This window comes from Colossoma macropomum, unplaced genomic scaffold (assembly GCF_904425465.1).
Source record: "Colossoma macropomum unplaced genomic scaffold, Colossoma_macropomum, whole genome shotgun sequence".
NCBI classification, from domain to species: domain Eukaryota; kingdom Metazoa; phylum Chordata; class Actinopteri; order Characiformes; family Serrasalmidae; genus Colossoma; species Colossoma macropomum.
Window position 1 is genome coordinate 44,610 of NW_023495263.1, and position 18,997 is coordinate 63,606.

An 18,997-nucleotide genomic window follows, 5' to 3' on the forward strand; every position below is an offset into this window, starting at 1 on the left:
TGGCTAAGTTAACTGCATTTATTGTAGATGTTCTGAGACCAAGTAGGGACCTGGCAGTTGGCTGCTGCTGCCAGCTGCTGTAACATGTGAGTGATGTCTGCCTCATTATGCCTTATAGCATCTATAGTGGATCTGGCCCTGGCCTACACTGTCTGTTGGGCTGTTAGTGGCACATTCGCCCTACGTACCTCACCAGATTTCAACTTGATAAACACCTTCTGTGTGTAGGTGGCAGTTAGTGACCAACAGTCCAGGCTGATCACTCAGTATGATTCGTGAGCTTGGTTCTGGGTCAGAAATTTTGGGAAGGGCGAGGGCAGTAAGTGGGCCAACAATTAAGAGTGTGAGCAGCCAGGCAATTCCAATGAGAGAGATGCACATGGTTAGGGTGACATCAATTACTATGTTGTTTAACTTACTTTGAAGGGGGAGGCAGTTTAACAGGTCACCCCCCACTATGAATACTTTATCTAAGCTTAATAAACTGTGCTGAGCACAGAATCAGGCGATAGACTACGAGCCGAAGTAGACTACTGCTTGTCAATCAATTATAAATTCTGGGCTTGTCTACTGCTCTATTTCTGTACCAACAACTGTGATGTAGAGAACTGGGAGAAAGCTTATTGACTGTAACCGGCGTATGCAACCACTGGCGATCAACACCCTTGGGTGTTACTGTGTTCACTACTCTTTATGACCTAACTGGGGGTGCAGGTGCAGGGGCAGAGTCATCTGCCACCCGATCATCAACTCAGTGTCAGTATGTGGCATCATGCTGGGCTGCCTGAATGGCCATCAGCACCAGGGGCAACGTTGCTGTACTTGGCTGGATGCCTGAGAGCAATAGTGAGTGGTCTGACCCAGTTGAGTTGGAAGTCTAACCAGAGGACAGTTGGTCCTCCCTTTTTCGCCCTATGACGTGGGTTTGCTGTCTGAAATCACTGGCATACCAGGCAGCTTCCAAGGTGCTCTGCTACATATTTCATTATGTGTGGTCAAAATGCCACCTGTTGGAGTGCCTGGTATGTTGCCTTGACTCCTTTGTGACCTTCATATGGTGAATTATGGGAATGCATGAGCATCATTCCCCATGGAACTGAGGCACCCCAAACACTGGTGCAGTGCGAGACTCAGTGACATGAACAAGCAGGCCTTTGATGATGCAAAGATATTCAAGGTTATGAAAAAGTATTTCAAATCTGGAATTGAAACATCTACAGAAGTAATATGGGCCAACGCATTGGAAAGGAAGCATATTGTTGTGTTGATGGTGGGGTCGCGAGTTTAAAAGGAAATGAGATCAGAATCGGGGACAGAAGGAGCGACTTGGATAGCAGGTGTGTTGGGGCCACTGGCTAAGGAGTCAGGTATGCCTAGTGTTTGTGTGAATGTAAAGAACAAGGGGGAGGGTGGGAGTGAAAGTAAGCAGGGTCAGCAGCCCAAGAAGTGCCCATGTATACTCCCTGTGCACTGAAACTGTTGCTTTCATAATGAACGTTGTTACTGGTGTAAGCTGAATATCTAGTTTCACCAGTGTGTCATTGCTAAAGTAGGCCATGTTGAGTCATTCTGATTACAGCACAAAGTCAGGGCACAAAGGCCATCAGTGGCCATAGTTAATCAGGGAGCAGTAGAAAAGGGAAATTGGCAGCATTCTTTCACGACCTGAAGATTGGGGATACATTGTAATACAAAGTTCAAAAAGTCTCTACTGATGGCAGATTTGTTGGTCTATGGAGATAGGACCAAATCGTCAACATGGGTGTTTTCGATTTTGCTAGCATTTCTGAATTGTGGGCAGTATTTGTCTGCACTGGTGGGTGGAGTCAGCACATTCAAGGAAGTGTCTTGGTGCTCCGGAAGTTCACATGGAAGCCCAGTTTTAAGAGGGGAACTAATAGGCACTTTTGGCTCTTTGCTAGTTTTGACCACGGTTTGCGGGTCAGTGGACCCTTAATGTGTCTTGACTATCATGTTGAGATGGCAACACTGAGCACCAGAGTAGTGTGGAAGAGGGACGGGCAGAGGGTGCCGAGATTTCCAATCACGTGTAGTCGATCAGCGGTTCAAACCGGTTAAGGAGGTCCTTACCGATTGGAAAGGGAACGGTTTGAATGGAATGAAAGAAAAGACAAGTAAACAGGGTGGACAAGACTCAAGGATTCAATTGCCATGTGTTGCAATGCTACTGACTTAAGTCTTTCAGACTTTTGAGTGTGGTAGACCTGCATTTCTGCTATTACAATGGTGCTGGCAGTTCAATGTTCCCGCAACCCTAGAGTTGTGACAAGGTGGATTGTGTGTTGGTCCACCCCAGTTGTGAGTGTTTCGGTAAGGATGTCTGCTGTCCTTGCCTTTCTTCTAGGTTTGGTATCTTCCACATTGGTTAGATGGGAACCGGTTCCAAACACATCTTGGGAGAAACCGATTTGAATCAAAGTCTAAGCAGCTCTGGATTTTGTCAGCCCATATTGGTCAGGAGTGATGACAACCTTGATTAGAATGCTGAGGTCATGAGAGCCTTTGGGACTTTAGTGGGTTGGTGCCTCTGGGAGTGTGGACCCCATGACTCGATATCAGGAGCTCTCTGAAGCTCCAGGGGAAGGGACCAAATATCACGAGTGAGGACATTCGGGGCCTCCGTTCTGTTACCTGAGGCCTACAGATGTTTTGCATACCCTCTTAGAACTAAGTCATGCAGTTGCTTACTAGATAAGGAACAGGCACAAGCCATGACCCCTAGGTAACAGCTTGTGGCAGGTTGGAGGTTTTGGATGAATAGCGATTTGAAGTCTAAGTCCTCCTTCATCTCTGGTTTGTTTCAGGAACCAGAATAAGTTTGCCTAAGGGGTGATTCTTGCCTTTGTTGTTTAACTGTTAGAGCTGTAACTAAATCTGCCTGCGCCAAGTGATTGGAGAATTTCTCTAACAGGAATTTTTTTGATTAAGTAGACTTTGTCCTCTACCATAGTGTTTGGGAACTTACACGAGCAATAGTCAATATGTTTTAAGCAACTATGAAAGTCATTAGAACCATCAGGTGTTGGTTTGAACCTGAGAGTGAAACGGCCTCAAAGGCCAGTGGAGTGGCTGAGGAAATGTGGGCTCAGCCAGATTTGGAGGAATCCAGCCTCACAAGCAGGTGAAGGCAAGGAGCAGTGGTGCCTCTTTGAGTGTCTCTAAGCCCTATTTTGATGCAGTTCATCTCAGAAGAGGACCCTGGTTGTCTTTGAACATAAGTGAAATTTCCCTCACAATTTATACTTTGATGTTGAGCCCTCTCAAGGTCGAATTTGATCTCTCTCAACTCGCTTTCAGGCCTAAACTGCTGTTGCTGGGACACCATTAGTTCATATTTAGCTACTGCCAGCTCCTTTGTGGTGCTTCTCTTCTCTGCTTTTAATCATCCTATTTCAGTAAGGGCTTGGCTAAGGATTTTGTCGGTTTAGATAGATAGATAGATAGATAGATAGACAGATAGATAGATAGATAGATAGATAGATAGATAGATAGATAGATAGATAGATAGAACTTTATTGATCCTGAAGGGAAATTGCAGTGTTTCAGTAGCAAAACATATAATTTCACATAAACTTACATATACTATGAAGAAAATAAAAAAAAAGAAAAATAAAATAGACATAAGTTAAGCATAAGAGTATAAATAAAGTATATCTATTTACATGATAGCAGGCACTGAATGGTATGAGGTAAACTAAAAGCACAATGAGTATTAGACATAACTCGGAGTTGCAGCAGTATTACAATGTAAAGTGCATAGTGAAAGTGTCATTACAGCAGCAGGTTATGATATATTGCACAGTGTGTATTAACAGGAGAGGTGATATAGTGATGTGGTTCAGCTCAGTTCAAACAGCGGGAGATCAGTACCATCTCTGCAGTAAGGAGACTCATTGTAGAGCCTTATAGCAGTGGGTAAGAAAGATCTTACACAGCACAATTTAACACAGCACAGCTGTAACAGTCTAACACTGATGTATGCTCCACTCTGTATGCTAACATCTCTTTCTGTCCCTTATGTTTTTGGCTTGCCTAAGCAGTGGCTGCAGCCTGCTCGTGGGCATGTTTCAACACTTTGCAAGTAGAGCTAGCATTATGATTGCTATTTTGCATACAGTTTCAGTAAAGCCATCGGGTCTTCAGTTAAGTTTGCCGACATTGTCTGAAAATCAGCCCCTAGTTCTCTTCTGCCAGTGAAAATGGATTACAATTCACCAGTCATGTTCCTTAATGATTAGTTAGGCAGATGGGTGTGATTAGAAAGCCTGCTATTATTCAAATTGATCACCAGTCTGTAGTGATCTTGGTGCTAATCAGGACTGGAGGTTTAACACTGCAGCACAAATTTCAGATAATTTGTACACTGTTACTTCGACTGTTTAAGTCTAAACTATCATTTGAGAGACATTTCAGTTGTAGGAAGGCTTTATTTCATCTCAACCACAAGGAGCTTAATGATTCCTACAAGGTAGGGAGCTATTGCTTCACAAACAGAACCACCAATGTGTCTTGGGCTGTATAAAAATTGGACACCCTGGTGAGGTGTCACTTATATCTGTCTTCACCTCAGGGGAGACTCAAAATTGACCACCCGTGGGAACAATAACTGTAGTAGAGGGTACCTCCAGGTGGTTCAGCCCAAAGGGAAGTTAATTCAAAACTGGGGAAAAAAGTCCCACACTGCAGAGTCAGACTGAGCCCACCTTTAGAGGTGGGGCTCAGAAGAGACCTGATCCAGGAAACAATAAACCCCAACACTGAAAGCCTTCTACCATTTGGAACACTAACTCCCAAAGGGGGAGACTCAAAGTTGGTAGGATAAAGACCCACGTTGCTGAGTCAAAACTGAATGCTGTTCAAAGAAGGTACTGCTAGCGGTACATGCCTTTATGTTGCCCTCAGGATTGACCAGAGCCAGGTACAATAAGCCACCAAAATTGAGAGGCCCCAGGGAGCACCTACAGTGTGAAAGCAGAGCTATACAGGCCAATGGACCTGATAATTACAAGACAGACAAACTGCAACATTGGACACTGGGGAAGTCATAATTAGCATTTGCTGTAAGAAAATACTACAACAGTTTGACCTACTGGGCTGTATTTATAAAATGTTGGAATAGCAATAAGCAACGGTAGAGTGAAATAAAGTATGTAGGTTATAACATATAACTCAGCTAAGATGTTTCTAAAGGGGACTGACTTTTAGCCAATGAGTTGGACTAACAGTAAGCTAAACTTAAACATAATTGAAAATCAAGGCATGTATGAAGTAATCCAAAGCTTATAAAGCTTAGTCAGATGACAGAATCATGTGATTACTTTAATGGTAAAAAGATCAGTAACTCAGCAGTAAGAGTGAGTTATACAAGGTGTATAAGGGGAGTACTAAAAATACACAAGTGGCTAGGAAATAGTAAGTGGCTTCAAAACATGTATATATAGACAAGACAGCACAATGTAGACAAAGGCAAAGGTCCAAAGCTTTACAATAAAGAAGGTGTAGCGCACTTCTCAGCAAAATACTAATATAATGCATTTCTAGCGTTTACTGATAGAACAAGGTACATGTTTGAGGAATTAACTATGTGATGTTTAAAAATTATTCAATCAATATGAATATTTATTCCCTCAACCTGGGATAGAATGACTGTGCAATGGTGTGGCATGTCTTATTCCATCCACTTGGTGGGGCTATGGGTCCATGTCTGAAATATCAACAAAACCAAAAAATAGATTATTTCACAATAAAATGTCACAGTCTTGGTGTGTCTTTTTGCAGCAAACCAGGACGAGTGGTCACAATTTGAACTTAATCTAAGGTTCACAAATGTGATTTCCTGTGACCCAAAAGTTTTTGTTAAGAGTCATTCTGCTGTCTCCAGAAACAATCTTTATTTTCCCATTGTGTTACCTCAGTGATGAAAGGGGTTCATAACATCCTGCTGTGCCATGGCCTGGTTCCTGATGGCCACTCTTAAAACCATAGACTTTATTGGCATATTAATCCAGTTTATAGTTTTTAACCCAGGCTTTGAGGAGCCAAAGCTATTATCTTTTGGGGTTGTGAAGATGTCTTGAGTACATTTTTGGTAAAAGATAAAGTGGAACACTGATGCTCACTATGTAAGTTAGAAAAGCCTTCAGTGGACTGCTGTTGGCTCTGCCCTGATGATGACTGACAGATTCAAGTCTATGAAAATGAAACTGCAACTGGGTGGAATGCATTTTCAAAGACATTTCGCCACAGAATGAGTGCAATAAAAATATGTAATTGCAAACAGGAGAAAGGCTGTTTCCCTTTTACATTTGAATTTTGCCCTCTTTTGGCCTCTCTTTGATAATGCAATTTCAAATGCATTATTAGACAGTGAAAAATACATTTTTATTATGATATTGACACAATTATTGCATAATCACTTTAAGCATAAATACGCAGTTCTGGAAATACATTTTAATTCAAATAAAGCTACTCATAAAGCATCTAAATCTCTATGCAAGTGAAATAAAACTAGTATGCCAAATGACAAATTACAATTGCTGCATATAATTACAATTATCTTTTTGAACTCAACACTGCACACACAAGTGGCAAATTTAAATGCAAAACATACTAATACATTGATATTTTGCCAATTATATTTTTCATTTCAATTTTGATACTGATACTGGGTGTGATCTTAGATTCACAACTCTGTTTTATCCTGCATGTGAACACAGTCACTAAAGTAGCTTTTTATCATTTGAGAAATATCACTGAAGTTCTGCCTTTTCTATCTCAGAGCGATGCAGAGAAACTTGTTCATGCATTTGTTACAAGCAGAGTTGATCACTGTAATGCTATTCTTACTGGAGTTCCTAAGAAAACAATACATCCCTTACAACTCGTACAAAATGCGGCAGCACTCATCCTAACAAAATTGAAAAAGATCACACCTGTTTTAAAATAATTGCACTGGCTGCCTTTATCGTTCAGGATAGATTTTAAAGTTCTGCTACTAGTTTTTAAGGCTCAAAATGATCTTAAAGCACTGCTTACATCACAGAGAGTCTGTCTGTTTGTGTTCCAGCATGTGATCTTAGATCTGCAGATACTGACCTTCTACAAATACCCTCTGTAAAATACAGAAAACATGAAGAGACTCTTTGAGTTATTCTGCTTCTAAAATGTGGAACTCAATTCCACCTTTTATTAGACAGTCCAGCTCAGTAAGAAGCATCTAAAATGTATCTCTTTAATTTAGCATTTAATTAAAACACTGTCACCTTTCTGTAAAGCACATTATTATTATTATTATTATTATTATTATTATTATTATTATTATTATTATTATTATATGCTCCCATAGTTTTCCCCCCTGTTCTGCCATGACCGGGCCTATACTATCTATTCTTTTCCCCCACTCATCTGTTGGCTCAATTTTAAAAATGACAGAGAAAGAAAGACAGAAAGACAAAGAGGATTACTCTCTTATTTATGAGATCTCAGGTCGATTAAACAGTCAAATATACATGCAGAAATCTACATTCAGTTACACCTATGGTGCTACTTTGTCACCTCTGTCACTGATTGAAGTTTGTTTAAAAAAGGAGCAAAACAATACACACAAAACGAATTAACACCTCTTAAAAGGAGATTAGGATTTTTAATTATTCTTTTAAGAAACTGTAAAGTTATTATCAAAATAACAGTAACAATGAATAAAACAATCAGTACATCACAGAGGAAAACCCTGATCAATACTGGCTGAATACCTGAGCAATACTGGCTTTATCAAGTAATTGAATAAAGTGTCAAAGAAAGAATAGAAAAAGGAGGGAGGTTTACAGTTGGTTTACAGTTACAGACAGTAGCTCATCTGTTGCCGCACAATTTATCAGGCTCTTGTACTAAGAAAGAGACCACCATAGGAACACAACTGAACAGATACACCAATCAGCCACTTCCTTAAGTACACTTGCCTGTATCTATATTCATTGTCTATTTTATCAGCTCCATTACCACACAGGTACACTTTGCAGTTCTACAATTACAGACTGTAGTCCATCTGTTCCTCTGCATACTTTGTTAGCCTCCTTTTAATTTAGTTTTTTTTTATTTGTGGTGCCTAATGAGGGTAGACTGATTTGTTGATGAAAACCAAAGTACTTACAGAACTTATCTTGGAGTCACAATGCTACGAGTATGAGTGGGAGTGAAAAAATGGAAATAATATGTGTAAAAACTGGAATAAAACTAGCTAAAATCAACATACTGCACACAGTTATGTAGATGAATCAGCACTATGTGCTTTATGTCAAGGGCTCCCCTCAGCTTCACTGCTGAGCTTGTGCTCTACAACCGACAATTCTCTTTTCCAGAACACACAGCATGCCACAATTTACCTATAATTTAAATATATTCAAAAATACTGCACTGAAAATAGACTGCAATCTCTCACCAGCTCTAACAGTAAACATGTGGTTGACATATGTTTTCCTTACCATAAAATAATCACCAGTCACTAACAGTTTTTTCTCTTTGAAAGATTATCTTTTTGGTGGATATGCTATTGTAGTTATTTAGATTAATTATTCTGATGATTTGTTCATAAAATTAACTTAAAATATCAATTAAGAAAACATAATGTAAGAGTATGCAGTGAGATTTCGAAAGAGCTATGAACTGGTAGCTATAATTTTGATTAACTTTTTTTCTCATTTGAATATGTTATTTTGATTAACTAACATTTGTAGTTTGTTGAACTTTGCTATTTCCTCCCTTTTGTTAAAACATGTGTTTATGGCTTTCATAAATAGCTATCAGTTGAGTCAAATTAGATGAGTCTAGAATTATGAAGTCTGGAACCCATGGACTTCACCAAATGCTGAGTTTTCTCTCTTGAGATGCTTAGTCAGGCCTTTACTGCAGTAACATTTAGTTGCTTCTTGATTGTGGGTCTTTCACTTAGCAATTTTGTCTTCAGTATATAATAAAACATACTCAATTTGATTGATGTCAGATGACTGACTTTACTATTTAAGAACATTCCATTTCTTTGCTTTAAAAAGATCTTGGGTTGCTTTTGCTGTATGTTTTAGGTCATTACCTATATGTACTGTGAAGAGACATCCTATCAGTTTTGCAGCATTTGACTGAATCTGGGCATAAAGTATAACTCTACACTTCAGAACTGATAATGCTAGTTCTATCTACAGCCACATCATCAGTTAACACCAGTGACCCAGGATTACTGGCAGGCATACATGCCAATGCCATAACACATTTGACAGATTATGTGATATGCTTTAGACCATAAACCCTTCCTTCCCCTCTCCAGACTCTCCTCTTCCCATCATTCTGGTACAAGTAAAACTGTCCAAAGAATCTTGGGTAACACTTTATAATACTGTTTCATAGTGAATAAGTAACTAATCAGGAACTCTACAGGAATGAATGAGAAGTGCTGCGTTAACAATAACTACCGAGTCTCATATAGAATTACTTAGTAACTATGGTGTCTTAGAATAACTACTCATAAATTACCAATCAATTCAACATTAATTTCTCAACAGCTGGGTCTGACAAGGTTGCTGCTGAACTACTAACTGTAGTGTATTCCAACACTTCTAGCAGTAGTGAAATACACAAAACAGTGTGCAGTCTCTACAATATAATGGATTATATATCCTCCATTTCTATTCACAGAAACAGGTATCCTCAGAGAAGGCTGTGGACATCATGCCACACTGTACTGACTGGTGTCCCTCATGTGTTTGTTTTGATCAGAAACCTTAAAAGGCTAATGCACATCTTCATATTTGTCAGTGGGAACCAATTTGCACACCAGCCTACAAATGGGAGAACTGCTAAAATACTACAGTATTCAGTAGACCAGTCTGCCTACCTCTCATCTTTAGAAAAGAAAACACAACTCTTTTCTGCAGGAGTAAATGTGCCAGTGTTGCTTCTGAACAGTTAATGTTAATAATGATAAGGAACAGTATAAAGTGAAACACATGTTAACTCATTACTAATGAACTAGGAGTTAATGATGATCAGGAACAGTATTATAAAGTGAAACACATGGTAACTCATCACTAATGAACAAGGAGTTAATCATGATCAGGAACAGTAGGTTTAATAAAGCACTAACATCTACTTTTACTATGATGTTTCAGAATTATAACAGACATTGTACAACAAGACCATACCTACTTAGCTCAGATTAGTTAGCAAGTCAGCTAACAGTGTATCTACATTAGTGCTGTAGTCTGAATAAAACCTTAAAACTGAATCAAAAGCCTCACATTAGCAGCCTGGGGGTCTCACTTGGTCTAACCATTCCTGTTTTTTTTTGTTTTTTTTTAACATATAGAGAGTCTGACAGTTAAAATAATAAACATTTTAGAGTTCTATTGAACTAAATAAACATAAATTTAACGGTAGAGCTGTGCAGGACTCTTATTACGACAGCTTTGGTGTTTCTGCTGTGTTCTGAGTGCCTGTGAGGTTTTTGCGAGTGCTGGTAAAGAAGAGTAGTTAATCATACATTGTCAGTGGATTAGTTTGATCATTCTGTTCATATTTTAATTCTGACTCACTGTATCTCCTGATGTATGATAAGTGAATCAGAGTAATGACAGACCCTCAGGCCGCTAATGTGAGAATTTTGATTCAGATTCAAGGTTTTATTTAGACGCCAGCACTAATGTAGAGAACCAGTTAGATGACATGCTAACTAATCTGAGCTAAGTAGGTATGGTACAGTGTCTGTTGTACTGTGTTGTTTCAAAAACAGAAAGATGTGTAAGTAAAGTACTAGCAGACCATACTGTAATCATTCTCAACTGTCAGACTTTCTCCTTCAGTAGTAATTTTTATTTATTTATTTATTTATTTATTTATTTATTTGATGTATTATTTTCAGTGATATAGCTAGCTAACTCAGGGATATTTTCACATTTGGACTGTTCACAAATAAAACATGAATCAATTAACAATTTACTTCGTCTTACTTTTCAAAAAAAAATTCATATTTTTTGTACTACAGTACATCATTTATTTAGGTGTTTTTATTTCTTATGTAGTTCAATTAATAATACTGTTTCTGACAATACCTGTTTCTGTGAATAGAAATGGAGGATATAATCCATTATATTGTAGAGACAGCACACTGTGTAGTGTATTTCACTACTGTTACAAGTGTTGGAATACACTACATCAGTTAGAAGCTCAAGAGGGAACCTTGCCAGATTCAGATTTATTGTTCATTTGTTCCTGCTTAGTTACTTATTAATTACATAACAGTAAGTAAAGTGTAAGGTAAAGTGTTACCAAATCTTGTTCCAGACGTGTGCAGGCACTTAGATGTTTTCTAGCTATGTCTAATCTGGCCTTTCTGTTCTTGGGTGTTGCCAGTGGTTTGCATCTTAAACTAAAACCTCTAAATTTACATTCATGAAGTCTCTTGATTGTAGACTTTCACAATGATGTGTCAACCTCCTCTAGAATGGCCTTGACTAGATTTTGTGAAGGAGTTTTCTTCACCACTGAAAGAATTCTGCAATCATCCACTTTAGTTGTCTTCCATGGTCTTCCAGGCCATTTGGTCAGTGCATTTCTTCTTTTTAAGAATTTACCAAATTATTGGTTTGGCCACTTTTTAAAGTTTCTGCCATCTTTCTGATTTACGCCCTAATGATGGCCCCCTTCACTTGCATCAACATCTCTTTGGTCTGCATATTGAGAGTTTCCATGAATAGCTAGCATATTCAACAACTCCAGACCTTTTATTTCCCTAATTTTAAATGACATAAAGAGAGAACATGCTATACTATAATAAAAACAAATGGGAACAAATGAGAATACAAGCTGGTCATTGCAACACCAGTTGTGAAATGCTGAATAAATAAAAAAAAGATGAAAAAATAATAATAATATATTTCTTCAAATAACAATAATTTTCATATTTATAAAATTTAAAGGGGAACTCCGATTTGCAAATTTACTTAATCATTTAATGGTTTAGATGTAAACAAAATCATTCAGAGTAGTTTGATGTGAAATGTTCCTTTTTAGAGAAATTTACAGAGTCAAACTTTTTCACCATTATAGAATTAGGAACCAGATGTCTGTATGTCTACACTACAACATCACAATTTTATCTGCTTTCCAAAATGACCAGTGAACTTACTTGTGTCTTGTGCCTCAAATTTATGCACTGGCAGTTTCACTACAGCAGAAACTGGAATCTGGAAAAGAAACGTTCATGAGTAAAATAAAGTAGTCATTGTTAGCCACCGTGCATATATCACTGTTAGCCGTTAGCATAGAAAAGACTGTCTAACGTGGGCCATGTAAAAAAATAAATAAATAAATAAAATTTACCTTGCTATTGTACCTCATGAACTGGTAAATGGAGTGGCAAGTAGTTTGAGACCAGCACTCTCCATTCGCCCTTGGTTGCTCTGCGTCGGCAGGTTCACTCTTTCTCTCTCTCTCTTTCTCTCCCTTTTGTCTCTCTTTCTTCTTCAAACCGCAGCTCCTTTGTGTTTTCTGGTTCTAACTGATATGGATCTACAACATTTAGGAAACAGTCCTCCACATACTCTGCCATCTTCCAAAATAGGTAAGAAAACAGTAACAACTAGAAATGTGCATTTCCTGAAGGAAACGCGAAATGGTTGCGCCGCGGTTACTATGGAATTCTATAGGAGGAATGAGGGATGAAAAAAGTACTCATAAAGGAGTGTGGGTCAGTATGGCTGTGGATCAGAGCTTGGAGACCTGATCTGAAAGAGTACATGTACTTTGGTGGCTGTTGAGGAAAAGACAGATTAGGGCTTTGTTGCGAAAGAAAATAAATGGGACTCTATGGGAAAAAACGACAAATAGAGAAGTGCGCGTCAGTATGGCTGTGGATTAGAGCTTGGAGCGGTGCCCTGAGTGAGTACATGCATTTCGGTGGGTGTTGGGCAAAGAAGTAATAGAGTTTGAGTGGTGGTAAAAATGAATGGGACTCTATGGGAGGAACGAAGGATGAAAAAACTACAGATAGAGGATTGTGGGTCAGGACGGCTGTGGATTAGAGCTCGGGGACCTGCCCTGAGTGAGTACATGCATTTTGGTGACTGTTGGGCAAAGAAGTAATAGAGTTTAAGTGGTGGCGAAAATTAATGGGACTCAATGAGAGGAAAGAGGGATGAAAAAATCAGAAATAGAGGAGTGTGGGTCAGTATGGCTATGGACTACAGCTTGGGGATGTGCCCTGAATGAGTCCATGCATTGCGGTGGCTTTCGGGCAAAGAAGTAATAGAGTTTGAGTGGTGGCGAAAATGAATGAGACTCAGTGAGAGGAACGAGGGATGAAAAAAAGACAGAAAGAGGAGTGCAGGTCAGAATGACTTTGGATTGGAGCTTGGAGACTTGCCTTGATTGAGTGCATGTAGTTTGTTTGCCGTTGGGTAAAGAAGCAATAGAGTTTGAGTGGTGGCCAAAATGAATTGGACTCTAAGGGCAGATCGAGGGATGAAAAAATGACAAATAGAGGAGTGTGGGTCAGTATGGCTGTGGATTAGAGCTTGGGGACCTGCCCTGAGTGAGTACTTGTATTTCGGTGGGTGTTGGCTAAAGAAGTAATAGAGTTTGAGTGGTGGTAAAATGAATGGGACTCAATGAGAGGAACGAGAGATGAAAAAATGACAGAAAGAGGAGTGCGGGCCATTATGGCGGTGGATTAGTTCTTGTGCTAGCTAAGTGCAATTCCACCTTAAAAGCAGTTCCACCTTAAAAAATCATCATGTGTGCTGACACTGCTGAGCATTAGGCTGGGAGCGGGTGAGACATTGGGCTCCGTGCGTGAGTTTGGATGGGTGTGTGAGTTAATGGGCTATTGTGACATCATGTCTGGCATGCTGCCAACAGTCCACTCAATGTAAGTCTAAGAGAGAAACAAATGATGGAATAAAACGACAAACGGATGAGTGCGGGTCAGAACGACAGTGGATTCATGCTCGGGGGCCTGCCCTGAGATAGTGTATCAAAAACGGTGTCGTTCGGACAAGCAGAAGTACCTTAGATTGGCATGAAAATGTTCACCCTATTCATTCTCTATGGGAAAAATTCCACAAAATTCCCTTGCTACACGGAATCTGTGCATCCGATCAGAAAGCTGTATACAGGCATGCATCACACAATCAGGCCGGACAATCTGGAGTTGGAACGGTGTCAATATCTCGAAAGCTGCGGGACGAGTTACGCGGCAAAGAATAAGAATAAGAAGAAGAAAAAGAAGAAGAAGAAGAAGAAGAAGAAGAAGAGGAAGAAGAAGAATATAAAGCGGATAAGAGGATAGCTAAAGCAAGGCGCAACCATAATAAACTGTAAGCAAAAGCTGCTGCTGGCATTAGCCATGTTGAATGACTGTAGCTACAGGCTAGTCACAACAAAAGCACATTAGTTTGTGTGCATTGATCTCAGTTGAGAATGTGGTTTTGAGAGGAAACACAGAACTAATCCTGGAGTAAAACTTTATACTAAAAATACATTTTAGACCAAAACTTTATAACAAAACTATCACAAAACAATGTTTCAGGTCTCAAGCCATGCATTCATAGCCATTTTGTGTAATAACTTAACAGTATGTAGCTTTTAGAGCCATTAAACGTGTTGCACGTCTGGTTCCTAGTACTATAATGGTGAATAATTTTGACTCAGCAAATTTCTCTGGAAAAGCGCATTGTCCAGCGAACCACTCTGAATGATTTCGTTCACATCTAAATCATTGAATGATTAAGTAATTTGACAAAATTGGTGGAGTTCCAATTTAAGGCATCAGACTTGCCAGTTCTTTTTTCTATCTATACTATAAAAATACTGAAACAATGTCAGTACTCACACAGCATATAAAGGAAATTAAATAAGTTGAACGGATTCTCCCTTCAGCGTACCTAACCATGCTTAACCGACCGTGTTTACAGTTGTGCTGCTCTGTGCCAGGTTAGAGCCTTAAGTGCCAATCAGGAAAATACTGAAAGTATATCTCCCACACCATACACACCAGCATCAAGATTACACCTCATTTTTTCTCTTGCAATATGTCCATGAAAATACAGCCCCATGAGTTTTACGACAATACTGACCTAATTCCAGATGAAATAACTCAGCAGTGAGTACTTGTACCTCCACTTGAGCTGAGTCTGAATTCAGTTTAATTTTTCCTTTATCTTGCTGTATAAGCAGCTTTATTTACCTATTTAGACCAATAAGTGCACCAGTAATAATAATAATAATAATAATAATAATAATAATAATAATAATAGTTGTAACGTGCCAACAAGAGTCAGACACTCACGGTTAGAAAATACAAAGGAGGCTTTACTGTTAGAATCAGAATCCAAGTTCATAGTCACAAAACAGGCAGGGGTCATCCAAAAGGAGCAGCAAATACAAACAGATGACCATAACCAAGGGCAAACAATCCAAGAGGGTTAAGCAAAATGGCAGTGTCAAGGAAAACAGGCAAAAAGGTCAAAAACAGGAGTCTAACCAGAAAGGCAAACAGTCCAAAGGGGTAAGGCAAAAGGCAGAGTCAAAAAACGGAAAGCAATGGTCATAAACAGAATACAGGCAAATAGTAGAACGCTCAGTAGATCACAGAAGATACAATATCATGCAATTAACTATGGTTAAAGCCCAGGCTCATTAACTAAACTAAGGAGGTCATATGACATGAGGCACAGGTGAAGAGAATCAGTATTCAGGAGATCTAGAGCGCTGATTGGAGCGTAAGAAAAGGTCAGGAGTCATGTGATCCCCCAGAGGGATCTGTTAGATGGATTTTGCGTACGTCTTGGAGCTCAACAGATGCATGACAATGGTAGCAATAATAATAATAATAATAATAGTAATATAATATTTTGATGTGTCAATCGCAAATTTATTTCAATTCGTGAACAGTGTAACATTAGCTGGCTCAGAAGCTATGATGCTATTGGTGTTAGCATGTATGCTTATGCTAGCAGCTAGAGAATTATTTTTTTGCTCCTATTTTACACTCTCTAGAGAAAATTTTGAAAACAATTTGCTTTACACCTGATTCTGAGTACCTCTTACAGTCAGATATGCTATTATGCTAATTATAGCTAATTTATTAATTTATAATTTATTAAATTTATAATAATTAGAGCTAGCCCGCTAGATCTGTCATCATGAAGTAATTTAATACATAACAGTAGACAACATTTTGGAATTATGAATTTTCAAACAAATCTGTGAAGATCTACTCCTATATCAGCTTTGAATTCTGAATTTGAAGTTTTAGACAATTTCATAGCAGACGCTCCAACTGCTATCAAAATTTTAAATTGTCCTGTTTAAATAAGATACCTTGATTTACTTGAAAAATATTGATCCGTGTATTATTATTATTTGGTGGTTGTGGTGGTGTTATACAGTGTTGTGGTTTAGTCAAGCATTACAATCCTAAAGAAATGTAATTTTACAAAGTGAATATTACACAATTCTTTATATAATACAATCCAACCTGTTATTTACTGAATTATGTTAAATAATACTATACCATCAATATATTAGTGAGCAGTTAGCTTTCTCATGCTGGCTGTAGTACATTATGACTAGGTAATATAATACAAAGACTACTGTTAAATTTTCATGTAATCACTAATACGAGCCTATTACAGTGCTTGTAGCCTAAATTAAGCAGTTACTAGAAGTAGATTAAAGCATGCTGATTTCACTAGCAATGTTATGAGTGGTGTATGTACAAAATGATATATGAGGTTAGCATTTAACAAGCAAAATCTGTTAATTATCCTCATAAACTATTACATTTATTATAGTGATGACATGTGGTTAGATCAGTGGTCTTCAAACCAGTCTTCAGGTTTAAAGACCTCTGCGTTAGATTATAGTATATGTGCTGTATGCCTGAAAGTCACTCTGGGTAACATTAGTATAGCGTCTTATACAGAACTAAACTTAGTGAGACGTTAAATCTATGGCTGAACCTGTTCTAAGTTTGGCTGAGAACCAGTCACTGCTGATTTTGTGGTTGCTGTTTCCACATTGAATCTCACAAAACCCTTCCAAAACTACCAAGGACCTGGCTATCCTCAGGCTAGTTAGGGACATGAGGGGCACTGCTAATGAACTGAAGGCTTGAGGCAATAGCAGATAGCAATGTTTGGTAAGCTGTGATTAGAGGGCTGAGAAAAGGTGGAGCTTGGTGGACAGCATAATGATTTTTAATGTCTATAATACATTGACAGTGCTCATAGAAAACAAATCCAATTTAATCTTAAAAAGTATGTATCAAATAAATCTATGGAGAACACATTTTACTGCTCCTTCACCAGCACTGGATCAGAGAATATCTAGTCATGAATTTTTAGACAATTGCATAGCATAGTGCCTCCAGCACCACTGCTGTCATAATACAAGTCTTATATAAGTCTAAATATTCCATCCCCATTTGACTGGATAGGCCTGTGATAACCCTGGTTGTGCCCAGAGTAGGCTTTTGCATTATCAGAATGGTGCTGTTTCCGTATTAAATTTCATGAATGAAGGCACATGAAAAAATTAAACACTTCTAAAACTGTGTTCTTATAGGAAATCATGGCCATGTGAGGGACCCCCACAGAAAAATAACAGTATAATGTGAATTGTTTGTAATTACTGTGTTTCCACAGTGGACTCTTCAAAAAACCTCACTTTTGACCCTTGCAATAACAACAGTGTGCTTAATAACGAATGGAGAAGAACAGACATAGAGTTTTACACCAACTACGGTGGCTTTGATGACACCCTTGTTGAATGGAGTGGCTGGTATCGTCTGTATCTTCAAGGAAAAAGTGCTCAGATTCCTGAGTCTGATTGGTGTTGGAGTTTTATGACCTGTGGTGGTTACACACCACTTTTGCTTGGAGGATCTCATCCTCAACCAGAGGATGGCATCGTCACCCGAGACATCTATGGTTCCTACGGCTATGTGATTGATAGCTCACAATGCAATTCCCACAAATCAAACCCAATCCAAGTCAAAGCCTGCCCAGGAGATTATTACGTCTACAGGCTTGTCAGGCCAGTTGTATCACTTCCAATGCCAACATACTGTGCAGGTAAAATTCTGCTTTTTCAATGCTGTTTTTTGACAATGACTGTATAAGGCTAATTTTACTTGCTGCAGTTTTGAGCACCATATGACGTTTGTGACTGGTTACATAGAATAAGTTGTCTTCCTACTGTTTTGCTTAACTATGTGTATATTGTTCTTTTCATGTTTTTTTGTGAACATGAAACAAATAAGCAAATCAAAATTTGTACTGTACCTTGATTACTGAAAAGTCAGACATTTTAACCTTACATAGGATCTCACCTTTCCAACAAGTCAGTTCCTTTGCCCTGCTGGAGTTGCATCAGTCAACTGTAAGTGATCCAACTATGAAACGGAGTTGTCTGGGAGTGAGAGCAGCTCAGTTGCATAGCAGTAGGCCACACCTCCTCACAGAACAGATCCATCAGGTGCTGAAGTTCATATAATGTAAAAATTGTCCTCAACTCTGACACTCACTACTCACATGAGTTCTAAATGGCTTCATTAGCACAGAAACTGTTTGTTTAGAGCTGCATGGATTAGGCTTTGATGGTTGAGCAGCTGCATACAAGCTGTCTGATGGTTGAATCTGGAACTGGTGAATGCCTAGAGAATGCTACCTGCCTGAGTGCCAACAGTAAAGTTTGGCTGATAAATAAAATAATAATAATAATAATAATAATAATAATAATGAAATAATAATAATAGCCTGGAGCTTTTTAATGGTTTTGACTGAATCTCTAGATACATGGAAAGGAAATTATAATGTTACAATATATTCAACAGGAATGATTTTCCAAGTTTGGTGTGGAAGAATTTGATTGCACAGAGCCATGACCTTAAATTGCTAGGCTTATTACATATTAACTACATACTGTAGTT

The 18,997-nt window shown here is 38.6% G+C and overlaps 1 protein-coding gene across 1 annotated transcript in view; it reads left to right on the forward strand.

The window, feature by feature from the left end:
- Positions 1 to 18,997, forward strand: part of LOC118801319 — a 30,719-nt gene that overhangs the window by 3,820 nt on the left and 7,902 nt on the right. Inside the window, exon 2 of the mRNA XM_036561577.1 lies at positions 17,712 to 18,140. Coding sequence (XP_036417470.1) covers positions 17,712 to 18,140 — 429 coding nt within the window. The remainder of the gene's footprint in view (positions 1 to 17,711; positions 18,141 to 18,997) is intronic.